We start from the raw sequence: 14852 nt of genomic DNA on the forward strand, positions 1-14852 counted from the left end.
TAAATTGTTCAGGGACCAAATCTACGGAAAGTTTGTGATTTTGGACCAATGGTGCAAGTTGAAAACTTTTTGGACTCCCTCCATATTTTTTTGTTAACCATAGGGACCAAATTTACAGTTTAGTCTTTAATCATTAAATATGAGTTTTCTACACATGATTCAAATTCTAAGAGTAAATTACAGATTTAGTCCCTATGGTTTATGTAGATTCGCACTTTTGGTCAAACCTTTGGAAAATGGACAAGACGCATCCTTGTGGTTTCACAGTCTTGCAGTTTTGGTCCTTGATCCATATAAATAGACTATATTGCCCTTTCTAATTTCTTTTTCTAATTTCTTTTCCTCACTTATAAATTTTGATAATATAAAAAATAAAAAATGTCCACCACACCCACCCACCCCCTCCCCACCCCGCCATAACCCATCATGTTCGTCTTTATATTCACCATCGAAAACATTCCCAAAGCATTAGTCATCACTACTTCATCTCCCACCACCATCAATCAACACCACCACAAGAAAATCGGAACACATCTATTTCAGTTCGTCTCCTCCATCTAGTCACAAGGAGATTCAATAGCGATGATCATGATTGGTAATTTTCTCCAAGAACACAAGAAGACGAGGCACACACGATTTATTTCCAGTAAGTACTTCCCCTCCCATCGACTCTTTTCCCAATCTCCTTTTGAAACCACCCATCATCATCCCTTTGTCGTTGATTTATCACCTACATATCTCACATATCCTCTTGTTCCCTTTGATTCATCACCTTCATATCTCATTGATCCTCCGTTTCCCTTTCAGTGTCTCAACCTCTCTCCCTCCAGTGAGATGTGGATATCTCATTTCCATCGCAAATTTCTATTTCTAACCCTGATAACATACCAATTATGAATGGCTCATCGAATTAGACTCACATTGTCCAAACTCTGAAACTATCATATCCTCAACACTGTATCAACAATCTTCTCCATCTTCTACATCCTATTTTTCATCGTCGTCCCTCCCTTGGTGATTCCGTTGCTTTCTATAGTATCCAAACCTTCATCTGCTCCACCACCGCCAATATCAAACATCTACCAATACTATGATTTTATGTTGATTGGGAAGAAGGAAGGAAGAAATGGGAAGAAGAAATGTGGGATAGAGAGACACTTTTGAAAGGGGTGAAAGAAGAACAAAAAAGGAAGAAGAAAGGAGAGACACAGTGAGGTTGGGATGGAGGGTTAGGGAGGTGGGCCTAAAATATATTTTATACTTTTAAAAAGAGTAAAAGAAATTAGAAAGGGCAATATAGTCTACTTATATGGATCAAGGACCAAAACTGCAATATTCAGAAACCACATGGATGCGTCTTGTCCATTTTCCAAATGTTGGACCAAAAGTGTGAATCTACCTAAACCACGGGGATCAAAACTGTAATTTACTCAAATTCTAATGTACTATTAGAATGGAGTTAAATAACTCACTGATAGTGACTTAAATAATTGAGTATATCAAGAAGAAGACCTTGGAATTTCAAGCCTCTTTCTAAAGTAATATGTAGATTTTGTCATAGTCATGCGATGCACATGAAGAGAGTGGAGTTCACTTGGTCTCTTAAGTAGGGACAACGACATGTGGTTGATTAAGTAGTCATTTATGTTTGGTTTCTTAAGTAGGGGCCAATGTTCATAGTTTCTTTTAGTATGGACTTATACACTTAGTCACTTGAGTAGTGATAATATCATATTGATGCTTGAGTAGGGCCATTCATAGTTAAGAGGAGTCTCATAAAAGTTACATTAGAATGTTAAGTCGAGCATTTACATTAAACATTCATGCATGAATTTCATTGTTTTTATACATGTAAATATGTAATCTTTATCATTAAGATGTATTTAGGGTGTGAGATGTAGGGATATGGGGAAGGGAAAGAGTTAACTAAGGATGTGTAAAAGCCTTATTTAATATGTTCATTATATTTGGTATTTCGAAAATGATAGATGATTCGAATTCATGCTTACGTTGTTATTTTGAATGTGTAAAATAATCATTATGATTTTTTCATAGTCATAATATACACCTTTATACTCTTATTTTAATTGCACACATTTCATTCTATAAGGTAAAGCAAATTACTTGATCTCTATATATATCATTTCATAACAATATAATTATTTCAATATACAACAATTAAGCTTTTTTTTTTTTAACAATAGACCACCATAAAGTTGACCATTGTGAGATTCAAACTTCACATCCACTTCACTGTGGAATGTTTAAATCTCAAGTGAATATTTAAGTATAATACTATCTCAACCCATCATGGAACTTTAAGGGCCACTTCTTATTTCATGCAACTTTTATAAAGCCTTATTATATCCTCCTATAGTAATATACTTCCGAAACATAATTTTTTTGTTTATATTATAAAGTTTTACCTAATGATTTTGCAATGGATAACTCGTAAGATTCTCTTTTAGGCTTTTAACTAGGAAAAAAAAGTACAAAACACCATGCCATTTTTGCAATTTACTAAAAAGTAATATCTAATTATCTATAGCTAAAATCTAAAATGCATGCCATGGCGATGTCCGGTAACAATAGGAAGAATGTGGTGGAATCCAAAATCATTTCACGATTACGGGCGGGACATTCCATTTGAACATTCAGAGTCATACTCAGATCGCTCATTGTCAACAGCTCCGATCAATTTCCCGACCAGTGGAGCAACTACACGCTGTAACATCTTTCGATAATTTTTTCCATTCGATCTAAAACCTTGTGAATTGCCGGCGAAACCCATTAACATCTTCAGATCTACTTGCTTTCCATAACTTTCTTAATTTATCAATCGATCATAGCTTTTTTGTTCCACTACCCGACTTGATAATTGAAATTCTATATCGAGGTGTCCAATTCAGTGTCAAATTAGTCAAATTGGTATTTTAAAACCCTAGTTTTTTGGGTTTCTCGCAAAAATGCAGAGCTCGTCGACGAGCTCTGTCGCCCAGCCAAAAGCCATATTAGATTGGCTTCAGAAGGAAATGGGATATAGACCTCTAGGCCCTTACATGGCTTCGAGTAAGGCATCAATGCCATCATCTGACGCAATTCGTAGGGTTTGTCGTGGGAATATGATCCCTGTTTTTAATTTTCTATTAAAAAGGGTTAAATCGGTGAAGACGGTTAATGATATACGGCGTAACATCCTCGTCCATGGTAGAGAAGACAACGCTAGTGGCCATGACATTACAGAATCTAGCAAAAATGGCGAGGTTGGGAAAGGGACTAGAGGAGCAAAGAGGAAAGAGAAACCAAAGGGAAGGATTGAAAGCACGAATGCAGGGGACATCAATAACAGAGAGACAGCTCTACAGGAAAGAGATTCAGCTGAAAAGGAAGTGGAGAGGTTGAGGCGTATTGTGAGACGCCAAAGGAAGGAGTTAAAGGCACGAATGTTAGAGGTTTCACGTGAAGAGGCAGACCGCAAAAGAATGCTTGATGAACGATCAAATTACAGGTTTGTTGTACTGAAAACTAATCTCATTCTTAATGCGGAGTATAATACATATTCTCGTTCATAGTGTAGGCATAAACAGGTGACATTGGAAGCTTATAATCAACAGTGTGATGAAGCAATTAGAATATTCTCCCAGTATCATAAGCGTCTTTCTTCCTATGTTAATCAAGCAAAGGATTCTCAGAGACTGGAGGCTGATTCTTCCAAACAAGAAGACACATTTCTAAATGAAACGAACAAGGAAAGGAATATACGCAAGGCATGTGAATGGCTTGCAGTACATATGACAGAAAAGATCCATAATTCCTTTCCTGCATACGAAGGAATTGGTATTCATTCAAACCCACAACAAGAAACTGCCAAGTTAGGGATTGATGTTGATGGAGACATACCTGATGAAATCCAAGATGTGATTCATAACTGTCTCAAAAGTCCTCCTCAGTTGCTTCTATCTTTAATCACCTACACTCAAAAGCTGAAATCTTTAATTGCTAAAGAAACAGAGAAGATTGACATTAAAGCCGATGCAGAAACATTAAGGTACAGGTACGAGAACAACAGAGTAATGGATGCTTCCCCTGATGCCAGCTCACCATTACAGTTGCAACTTTATGGTAATGGTAATATTGCTTCAAAAGGAACTCAAAATCAACTTCTTGAAAGACAGGTATCTTTCTCTCTACTTTATACCCTTCACAACATATGCCATTTAGCTTTATTTATGGAAGCGAATGCATCTTCATGTTTACAGAAAGCACATGTTCAACAATTTGTGGCTACTGAAGATCAACTCAATAAAGCTGCAGAGGCTAAAAGTGCATTCCAGAAACTTCAACAGCGTCTGTATGGAAGTGATGATGAAGACTCTTTTTCACAGAACATGAGTAGTCTCAGACAGTTGGAGGTAATACAAGTTAAACAAGCCTTTCAAATGCCTCTTAATTAACTGTTTTCTGTTTGTACAGCTGGAGGTGTGGGCCATGGAAAGAGAAGCTGCTGGATTAAAGGCGAGCTTGACCACTTTGATGTCTGAAGTTCAGCGTTTGAACATGTTGTGTGAAGATAGAAAGGAAGCTGAAGATTCTTTAAAGAAAAAGTGGAAGAAAATTGAAGAATTTGATAGTAGAAGATCAGAGCTTAAGTTCATCTGTAACACTCTTATGAAAGCAAACATGGATGCTGCTGCATTCTGGAGTCAACAACCTTTGATTGCAAGAGAGCATGCATCAAATACCATCATTCCAGAATGTGGAGTTGTTATCAACATAACAAACAACACAAAAGATCTTATTGATAAAGAAGCTTCAGCCTTTTTTCGCATACCTGATAATACTCTTTACATGCTTCCATCAACTCCACAAGCACTGTGGGAATCCATGATTCCAAACGGGCCCACTGGACCTGAAGCAGTTGCTATTGCAGAAAAGAATGCCACTCTACTGACAGCAAGAGCTGGTGCAGGAGATCCTTCTGCAATTCCTTCCATTTCCCGTGTTTCTGCAGCCCTTCAGTATCCTGCAGGTATGTTCAATACTCTTTTTGCCTATATAGGCAATGTACTTTAGTTTTTTTTTTTTTTAGATTTTGTAAAAAAAAAAATTAAGTACGTTGCTATTTCCTGTAATTTAGGTGTGGAAGGTTCAGAAGCTAGCCTAGCATCCGTATTGGAATCAATGGAATTTTGTTTAAAGTTGTGTGGGTCTGAGGCTTGTTTATTGGAGGACTTATCAAATGCTATAAATATGGTCCATACAAAAAAGGAACTTGTTGAAAGTGGTCACACGTTATTAAATCATGCTTATCATACTCAAAAAGAATATAAAGGGTAATATATTAATTATTTTGTGTCTATATATATTTATAGTTCTTTTTTTGTACACCCTTTACATTATTTATATCTTTCAGGACAACAAATTACTGTTTAGATTTGGCTTCTGAACAAATGGAGATAGTTTCAGAAAAGTGGATGCCTGAGTTAAAAAATGGAGTTTCAAATGCTCAGAAATCACTGGAGGATTGCAAATATGTTAGCGGTTTGGTAAGCATCGATTTTTCCTTTTTTTTTTTAATAAAATCTTTAATCTTTTTTTATAAAGCTGAATGAGATGTAATTTTGATGCAGCTTGATGAATGGTGGGAACAACCAGCATCAACAGTTGTTGATTGGGTAACTGTAGATGGACAAAACGTTGCAGCTTGGCATAATCACGTGAAGCAACTTCTTACATTTTATGACAGCGAACTTCTGTAGCCTTTTTGCTTCATCTTTTTTTTTTTTTTTTAATATATAATAATAAAATTATATTTGTAAGTTTTGGGTTTTGAAATGTACCATAACATTCATGTGAACCAACAACTAGCCTCATGGCTCAATACACGTTTGCAACCAATAGACAACCAAGAAATATACATGCATACAAATACAAACATTTGTATTATTTTCTAAGAGTTAAATCAGTAAGAACTATATTTTGACCAAACCATATTCGATTGACAAAATGATACGAGTTTCCTCTATAAAAAATTTGTGGTAATTCTATTCTATGCAAAGAGTAATGATTGTTTCGAGAATGTTGTCATGGGTTTGTCTGAACATAGTGTTGACCCTATGTTTGACTTTAAAAGTTGTATCCGAGGCTAACCCCACTACACTTGTTGGTATTGTTTATTGCGACACTTGCTTCAATCGAGATTTTTCCCATTCGAGTCACTTCATTTCGGGTAAGTCTTGTGTAATTGTTTTATGAGTTTTTTTTTTTAACTTATTGAGCTTACCGAGTTGTGCCAAAAAAAACATGGCTTAATATATTAAGACAATAACTCTTTACCTATTTGTCATCTTTGTCCTTAACTTTTCACAAATTGACAGAAGATTGTGAAATTTGTTTTTTTGGAATGTAAGGGTAAGTTGGTAAATGGGCCTAATAGATAGATTAGTTTAGAAAAGAAACAGAACTATTTATAAATCATTTTATCCATACATACAGACATTATTACTTGTTTAGCCACTTTATACACACAAGACTCGTAACTTGATGAAAAAAAGAAAAAAGAAACAGCCCATTACTTTTTTATTATGTAGACGGCAATGGTTAATGGTGATGTGGATTATGTGTTTAGGTGCATCAGTGGTGGTGGAATGTGGTGGGAACGGGGTTGGGGCAAGCGGAATGGAATCGCAATTCCGAGAGGAAGTGAAAACGAATTGGAAAGGCGAGTTTACAGTTAAACTGCCTTATGCGGTTACGGATAAAATCAGGGATTGTTCAGTTAAGTTGATTAGAAGTAATCAACCGGATTGTCCGGTGGTTGCCACATCAACTGAATCGTCAATTACACTCAAGGCAAAAACCCCGGGAAATCGTATTTTTTCAGCTGGGATTTTTACATTCCGGCCAAGGAAACAACCAAGGGAATGTCAAACGGGAACCAGAAACAAGAATTCCGACGATGGAATTAGAGCTGCAACACCATTCCCATCACCTATTGCAGCGGAAACAACAATGGACTATACTGATTTAGCAGACACAAATGCTTTCGGGCTACCATTGCCTTACCAGTTTCAACAACCTTCACCGGTTCCACTGTTTTCATTCCAGCCACCTTCAGCGATTCCGATGTTCCCATTCCAGCCACCACCGGATTCCATGTTCGTTCCTGATCCCCAACCACCACCAGATACAATGTTCACGCCGGATTTTCAGCCACCGCCTGATTCCATGTTCGATCCAGTGCCATTACAGCCACCACCGGATTCCATGTATGACCAATTCCAGCCGTCACCATCTACATTCACTCAGTTCTTCACACCGCCACCACCTCCACCACCATCATTCTTCCTTTCACTGCCGTTTCCACCAATCCAACAGCAACCAAATCTCATTCAATCTCCGCCCCCACCATCATTGCCGCCACCAGCATTGCTTCCACCATTCCCTCCATTCCCATTTCAGCCAAGTCAAGGGTTGCCTGGAACGCCACCAGGAATGTCTTCTGTTCATCTAGAGAAAACATCATCTCCTTGAGTAAGATATTTATGAGTATCATTGTACAATTTAAGACAATGTCTAATGTATGGCGAAACTGAGTGAAGTAACATGTTCTGTTTATAACAAAGAGAAGCATAAAACTTAACATTTGGCGAGAGCCCAAATGTATAGACAACATGGGTAAGGAAATAAAACAATACACAAAAAGTAAAGAATCTTAATTTAAAAGAATCATCATTACTGGAACAACAAACATACCTCTAAAATCATGTTAGTGGGAACGATCCTGCTATGTTAATCTTCCTAATTTACATCTGCATCATTTCAGTATGCTTTCCATTTTCTAACAACTCCATCAGAATTTTCTCTTTTCTTCTTTTCTTGCCATCCCTCAACTCATCATCTGTAGTAAACCAAGACATGGCTTCCAAATTTCCTGAGCATGTCTTGCTGATTTGAAACTTTAATTGCACCGAACGACTTCTTTCTACAACAATATCTTTCCTACTTTCCTCATTATCAGCATCTCTGCTGTTAAACCCATGAATCACAGGAGCAAATGTCCCCAATTCAGACAAATGTTTTGCCCATAAACTATGATTTCTGGCCACTTCTTCTTCCACAAGTCTAGCAGGAAGAGAAACCAAAGAAACCTCCTTCTCTCCATACTCTAGTGGAAATGCAAGAAAAGGATTATTCAGCAATGGCGGCCCCATGACCTTCTGATCTTGGTCAACTCTATCATGTCTTGTTTCAGTTTGTTCAGTACTATCTGAAGCCAAGGTAGTATACGTACTGGGATCAGGGAAACAGGGTAACCAAGGGGGGATATGATCCACTGGGGGTGTCTTTCCAGCATGAAAGAAACTTGGTATTGGATGCCGTTCTTTAACTACAGGAAAAGGGGGAATAGAATAGGCGAATCCTACTTCTTCAGAGACACCAATATACTGAGAAATCTCTTTTATAATCCCGGATTCTGAAAAACAATGATCAATGTCGGAAGCACCTGTAAATCCCTGTGAAAGCCCCAAATCTTCTAGCCCATGAACTATATCAAACATGTTACTTTCCGTTCTACCTGCCAAATTGGCATAGAAATTGGACGTCTTGCCAATGTCCTGAATATATTTGCAGGTTATGTCAGATAATGTATCAAGTGCGGACTGTTGAAACCCGCGAAACCCTACACTCTCACATATTTGGGCCACTGCAATTCGTGCGAGTGACTCTGTAAATTCGTCTTTCTTCGTCCTCTTCTTCAATGTAGAATTATTAATTCTTGAACTCTCTCCACCTCCTCCATCGCTCATGGTATCAACTTCATATCACTTCGTTTCCAACCAATTCAAGAAGAAAAGAAAAATGAAACCCAATTGCTTGAACCAACTAACAAAAATGATAAATCCTAATCCCTAAATCGCTCATATAATCACTACATCCATTCCACACAAAAACCTTGAACTTATTGTCATGACAAATCCGGTACACCGTACATTATCACGTACAAATGAACATAACAATTAACGAGCATGCGATGTAACCAATTTTTGGACTTACTAGTTGTACGTGTACGTTAGGGTTTCCGCGATTCAGTGAGTAATAAACAGCAAAATGAGATTCCAATCACATGACAATTGAAATGGATAAGAGAGGCAATTGATTAAAACGAAATCGGATCATATGGGTCGAATAAACACTCGAGTAAAACACCGGATCGGGAAAATGACGATCCGAGTTTTACACTGGAAGGCAGTGGACTTCTGGTCTCTGGATTTTATTGTAAGAATAATGGGATTTGGGAGAGTGAAGTGAATGATTGCTCAAGCCATCGTTTAACAACTACAATCTATATGTAAAAATATATTTTCCAATCAACTGCTTCCGTAGCATAGTGGTAGTGCGTTCGCTTCGTAAGCGAAAGGTCGCGAGTTCGATCCTCGCCGGGAGCTTTTTTTATCACATGATCACGTCTTTTGCATAAGCCAAATTAAAGCTTCATGTGTTCTTTTTAGTATCATTATTATATATGGAAACTTGTGTACCAAATACTAGAAATTATACCTTATTAAAGTGCAAATTTACTTAAATAGTATTAAGTGAATAGTTTCTTTTGTAAAAAGCCTTTTTTTTTTTTTTTTTTAATATTAGAAGAAAATATATTGATGTAGCCGGGTTAAACATATTTGGTCCGGAACAAAAGAAAAAAGAAAACTTAAAAAAAAAAACACAAAGACATCCATCAAAATTTAATCATTAAAGAAAAATATGTTTTCTAGCTTTTTTTTAGATACAAAATTATTGATAGTAATATAAAGATCAACCTTGCTTGATATATATTTCTCCATCGACTCTTTTTTAGTTGGAATCTATTGTTTATCAAAGAACGTCCAAATTCATATGATCATAAATATCTAAAGGAAGAGACAAATGATCTTCCAAAAAAAATGTTATCATCATTATACTTTAAACCATCAGATGTTAATTTAAACTAATATCTCGTCATTTAAATTATTTAAATTATTTAAATTATTTAAATTATTATTACGTTCGTTCAAATTAATATTTTATCCATTAAATTGGTATCATCATATGCACATTTGACACATTATAATAACTCAATGATTTAATAACTTATCTATAAATCCTTTTTGAGATTTTATTATATTTCCAACCATTTTTTTGTTGTTGTTTTTCCCTTTTTTTCTCTTCAATAAATTGTTTTCAGGAAACACCGAAACATTTTAAAAGAAATATGATAACATAAATCTAGTAAGAAAAAAAATCTTAAACACTAGAGGCTGAAAATTTTGGAGTTGACATGGATCTTTTTGTGTGTTTTATCGTTAATGATATGGAACTTTTTGTGTGTTTTATCCTTCAACGTTTCAATCTTTTATAATTAAGATATTTGATTTCTAACTAATGTGACTTTGGGATTAAACGTTGAGTCTTGGACGACCTATTTTCCCAAGTCCCCAAATTTTTATCATTGTCGCCCAACTTTTGATTTGGATTTTTGGGTTTTGACTATGATACAACGTGTAACGACCCAAATTTTCTACACATGCATCTACAAGATTTTCTCTACAAATGCAGAATTTTACTAAAATTAAAACACTTTACATCTCACGTTTAATCACGTTTTTACGATAAAATATATTTATTAATTAGACAACAAGGAAATAAAATATATTATGTGTCTTTATGTTCATGTCTTCTCACGTACCACGACTGCTATTTAAACCCACACAACATGAAAATATCTACTACCACGTGTCTGGTAAGTTATATTCTTATATGATTTCATATTTCATCTAACTCTTCTTCTTTATCTTTCTCTATCTTTCCATATTGTATTCTTTCTTTTTTACTTCTTTCTAATACTCTACAATCTAATCTCTTCCTCTTAATATCATAAATTGTTATTCTTCTCGTTCATCTATCTCTTCTATCTCTTTCTCATCTTTACAATCTACTCTTGCTCTATCTCATCTTATCTATCTCTTTATCTTTTATCTCTTCTCATGCCTTACCAATCTATTCTTTCATTCTCATACTTTATCTTCTATAATATTTTCTTTTCATCTCTTCTCTTTCTTAGTCTATTCTCAGGCTCATATATTACCTTCTCTTATCCCTTTCACAGGCTCATCTCATACTCTACACATGTTCTAACTTCTCTTTCTTTCTTTCACATACTTTATCTAATCTAGTATTTCTTTGCTCTTCTCTATACTTTATGCATGCTCTTCTTTATCTCTTATTATGTTTTTCTCATATCTCTGACTCTTAGCATGTCAGTCCCATACTCTTCTTGTGACATCCCCATTTTTACGGTCAGAAAATACCGATTTCGTTTATGCTTTTTAAATAAAAATCAGAGTAACATCTTAAGAAAAGTGTTGCGGCATTTGTTCCCAAAACAAAATATGATATAAATTTTATCAAAGCATTTCTTAAAGAAATGTATTTCCATTACATTGCAAAAACTCGGGATGTCAATCATCGATACAGACCATAAGCATAAACTAAAAAGAAATAAACACCTAAGGCCACAAAACACTATCTGGCCTCAAATCCGTAATCTCTCGTCAAATCATCCAATTATGCTTTTGCAACTACCTGTAATACAAGAAACTGAGTGGGTCAGGCTGGGGAGCCTGGTGAGCATATAGGGTTTTCAACCCACAATAATAAGTTCATTATTTATTTTCATCAAATTGCTAACCCGATTACCCGTTCCCGTTATCCTCACTTTACGTCCCTAAAGCATCTATTATAAGGGACCTATCCTAAGGAATTTCATCGGGATGGACACTACTGCTCAGGGGATTCCTCTGCCATATGTGTCCGTAAGGCAACCATAGGGGGGGGGGGGATGGAGTACATCTTCAAAAACACCTACAGGTTGCGAGCCTGCTAGCGTCCCACTGGACTGCCTACAAAAGTCAGTGGTCGTCATCTATACTCCGCTAGACGACTGGATCATCTTAAACATCGTAAACATCGAGGCCTCTCATCATTTTAACACACATCATCTATTTCATCTACCCATTGTTCTACCCAACATATTTGTAGATACAAAATACATACATGGTCCAGATCTGTAAAACAAAGCTTACATCTTTCATCCAACATACTTTCAAAGCATAAAATATTTATACAGTCTAGATCTGAAAAATAATGTTTACATCTTTCATCCAACATGACTTTCAAAGCATAAAATATATATACGGTCTAGATCTGAAGAAAAAGTTCAGATCCGAAGGAAAGAAGTTCAGATCTTCCATCTAACGTAGATCTCAAAGTACACAGTTTAGATCTGAAGAAAAAGCTTAGATCTGAGGTGAGAAAGTGTAGATCTGAAAGAAAAAGTCTCATATCTGAAAGAAAAGTCTTAGATCTGAAAGATAAAGTGTAGATCTGAAGGTAAAAGCTTCAGATCTGAAAGAAAGAAGCATAGATCTTTCATTCAGCAACATCTCAAGTAAATAGCTAACATATACCTATACACATAGCACATAAAATACTTCATATCTATGTGTAAGATGAAAGTGACTATACACTCACCTGATACAGAGTGATTTGGACAGCACCTCGCTTCTAAAAATAATATTCTTTGACGAAACCGGGAAGTTTGCTTGAAAACCGGGCTCCACGCGGGCAGAGTTTCAAACCGAAAAACTCTTTTTTCTCGGAGACTCCGGGCTCTCCGAGGCTTTATTCAAGTGCTAGGGAAGTTTCCTAGGCTTTTTTTTTTGGGGGGGGGGGGGTTGGGGAGTTAGAGAGAGAGTTTAGAGAGAGAAAGTGAAGGTTAAAGGTGTGAGAGAAGTGTTGAACCCGACACCTCTATTTATAGGCTGTGAAATGCTCTACTCGACGAGTTGGTACTTCTACTCGTCGAGTCTAGGCTAGGTGTCACCATTCTGGTGGCAGAACGTGGGTGGCCTACATTGTGCCACGTCACCCCTTTTGCAGCAGCACCCTGCCGACTTCTAAACCCCATAACTTTCGCATACGAGCTCCGTTTTCGACGTTCTTTATATCCACGCGTAGGTAAAAACAAGATCTACAACTTTCCTTTTGACTCCATCGGCTAATTCTCGACCGATATTAAATTTAACAGTAGGAGGAGATTATACTGTTAAATGACCGCGTAAAATTCGTAACTTCTTCATACAAACTCTGTTTTCGTCTGTCTTTTTATCAATGAGTTCCCATTAATGAGATCTTCAACTCTCATTTAGGTCGCGTAGGCCAAAAACCGCTCGAACTAAAATTCGAGTTTCGGGTCGTGCACTGCTATGTCGAATCTTAGAAAATTCATAACTTCCTCATACGAAGTCAGATTTTGGCGTTCTCTTTATGGATGTTCTCGGTTTAACATATTCTACGACTTTCGTTTAGATTACTAAGGCCAAAAAGTCTTCTATCGTAAATTCACTATTTACGCTTCCCGGCGCCGTGCCAGTTTTGCCGTAAAACTTCGACGGGTCATAACTTCTTCGTTATAACTCGGATTTCGGCGTTCTTTATATCCCCGGAATCCTTGATTCGACCATTACAACTTTATGTAAAGATACCGGGCTTATATCACACTTTAATTTTGACGCTTATTTTTATCCTTTATTAATTATATCTTTATAATTAAGTATAAAGCACATAAATTCACATAATTCACGTAATACTCAAATAATTCATCTTTATCGCTTCAAAAAGAGTTACAATAGTTGACCTAGACTATTGCATCATCTACTAATGCCTAGCCCCGAAACACGGGCGTTACAATTCTCTCCCCCTTAGGATGATTCCGTCCCGGAATCATGCGTCAGCAAACAGATGCGGATAGCGACTCATCATGTCACTTTCTGTTTCCCAAGTGAGATTCGGCCCATTCGTATGTTTCCAACGGACTAGCACTAAGTCGACCATCTTGCGTCGTAACTTCTTAGTCTTACGGTCAACGATAGCCTCGGGCTCTTCGATTAGCCTCTTATTCTCATCCATCCTTAACTCTGAGATTGGAATTATGTCGGGAACTTCTCCCGTGAATTTACTCAAATAACACACATGGAAGGTGTTATGAATATCGTCTAGTTCTTCGGGCAATTCGAGCTTGTAAGCTTGGTTCCCAATCTTTTGAAGAACTTTGAATGGTCCAATATACCTTGGACTCAGCTTTCCTCGTTTCCCAAATCTTATAAGTCCCTTCCACGGTGAGACTTTAAGCAAAACTAAATCCCCGACTTTGAATATCACCGGTCGCCTCTTCTTGTCAGCATAGCTCTTTTGACGATCCTGAGCTGCTAACATCCTTTCCCTAATCACTTTTAGCTTTTCAGCAGTCTGATGGACTATCTCGGGGCCCATAAACTGCTTTTCTCCGGCTTCAAGCCAACAAGACGGCATACGACACTTTTGTCCATATAAGGCTTGATAAGGTGCCATCTTGATGCTCGAATGGTAACTATTGTTGTAGGAAAATTCTACCAGAGGTAAGTGTTCATCCCAGTTACCTTGGAACTCTAGGGTACACGCTCTTAGCATATCCTCCAACGTTTGAATCGTTCTTTCGCTCTGACCATCGGTTTGCGGGTGGTAAGCTGTACTCAAACACAACTTCGTACCCAATTCCTCTTGTAGACTTCTCCAAAACCTCGACGTGAAACGACTATCACGATCCGATACAATCGTTAAAGGAACACCGTGAAGTCTTACCACCTCCTTCACATAAGCATTGGCAAGCTTATCCATAAACCATCTTTCATTGGCTGCTATGAAGTGTGCACTCTTAGTGAAACGATCCACGACCACCCAAATCATGTCGTGACCGCTCTTCGTTCTGGGCAGTT

General features: G+C 37.0%; 2 protein-coding genes and 1 non-coding gene across 3 annotated transcripts; 2 read left to right on the forward strand and 1 right to left on the reverse strand.

Annotated features, from left to right (window-relative positions):
• Positions 1–2569: 2569 nt before the first annotated feature.
• LOC145160424 (AUGMIN subunit 5-like) lies at positions 2570–5946 on the forward strand. Its single transcript, XM_079079601.1, has 7 exons — positions 2570–3508; positions 3578–4175; positions 4260–4412; positions 4474–5029; positions 5138–5333; positions 5414–5546; positions 5631–5946. Exons 1-7 carry the CDS (start codon positions 2967–2969, stop codon positions 5757–5759), a joined length of 2307 nt encoding a protein of 768 aa, XP_078935727.1. The 5' UTR covers positions 2570–2966; the 3' UTR covers positions 5760–5946.
• Positions 5947–6445: 499 nt separating this feature from the next.
• LOC145160425 (transcription initiation factor TFIID subunit 8-like) lies at positions 6446–9288 on the reverse strand. Its single transcript, XM_079079602.1, has 2 exons — positions 7756–9288; positions 6446–7509 (listed from the first exon to the last, which is right to left on the reverse strand). The coding sequence occupies exon 1, from the start codon at positions 8808–8810 to the stop codon at positions 7806–7808; it is 1005 nt and encodes a 334-aa protein (XP_078935728.1). The 5' UTR covers positions 8811–9288; the 3' UTR covers positions 6446–7509; positions 7756–7805.
• Positions 9289–9377: 89 nt separating this feature from the next.
• On the forward strand, positions 9378–9449 carry TRNAT-CGU (transfer RNA threonine (anticodon CGU)). Its single transcript has one exon. It is a non-coding gene; the product is annotated as a tRNA-Thr (tRNA).
• The last annotated feature ends 5403 nt before the right edge of the window (positions 9450–14852 follow it).

Source organism: Lactuca virosa, chromosome 2, assembly GCF_052849685.1.
Source record: "Lactuca virosa cultivar CGN04683 chromosome 2, Lactuca_virosa_CGN04683_v6, whole genome shotgun sequence".
Lineage (NCBI taxonomy): Eukaryota > Viridiplantae > Streptophyta > Magnoliopsida > Asterales > Asteraceae > Lactuca > Lactuca virosa.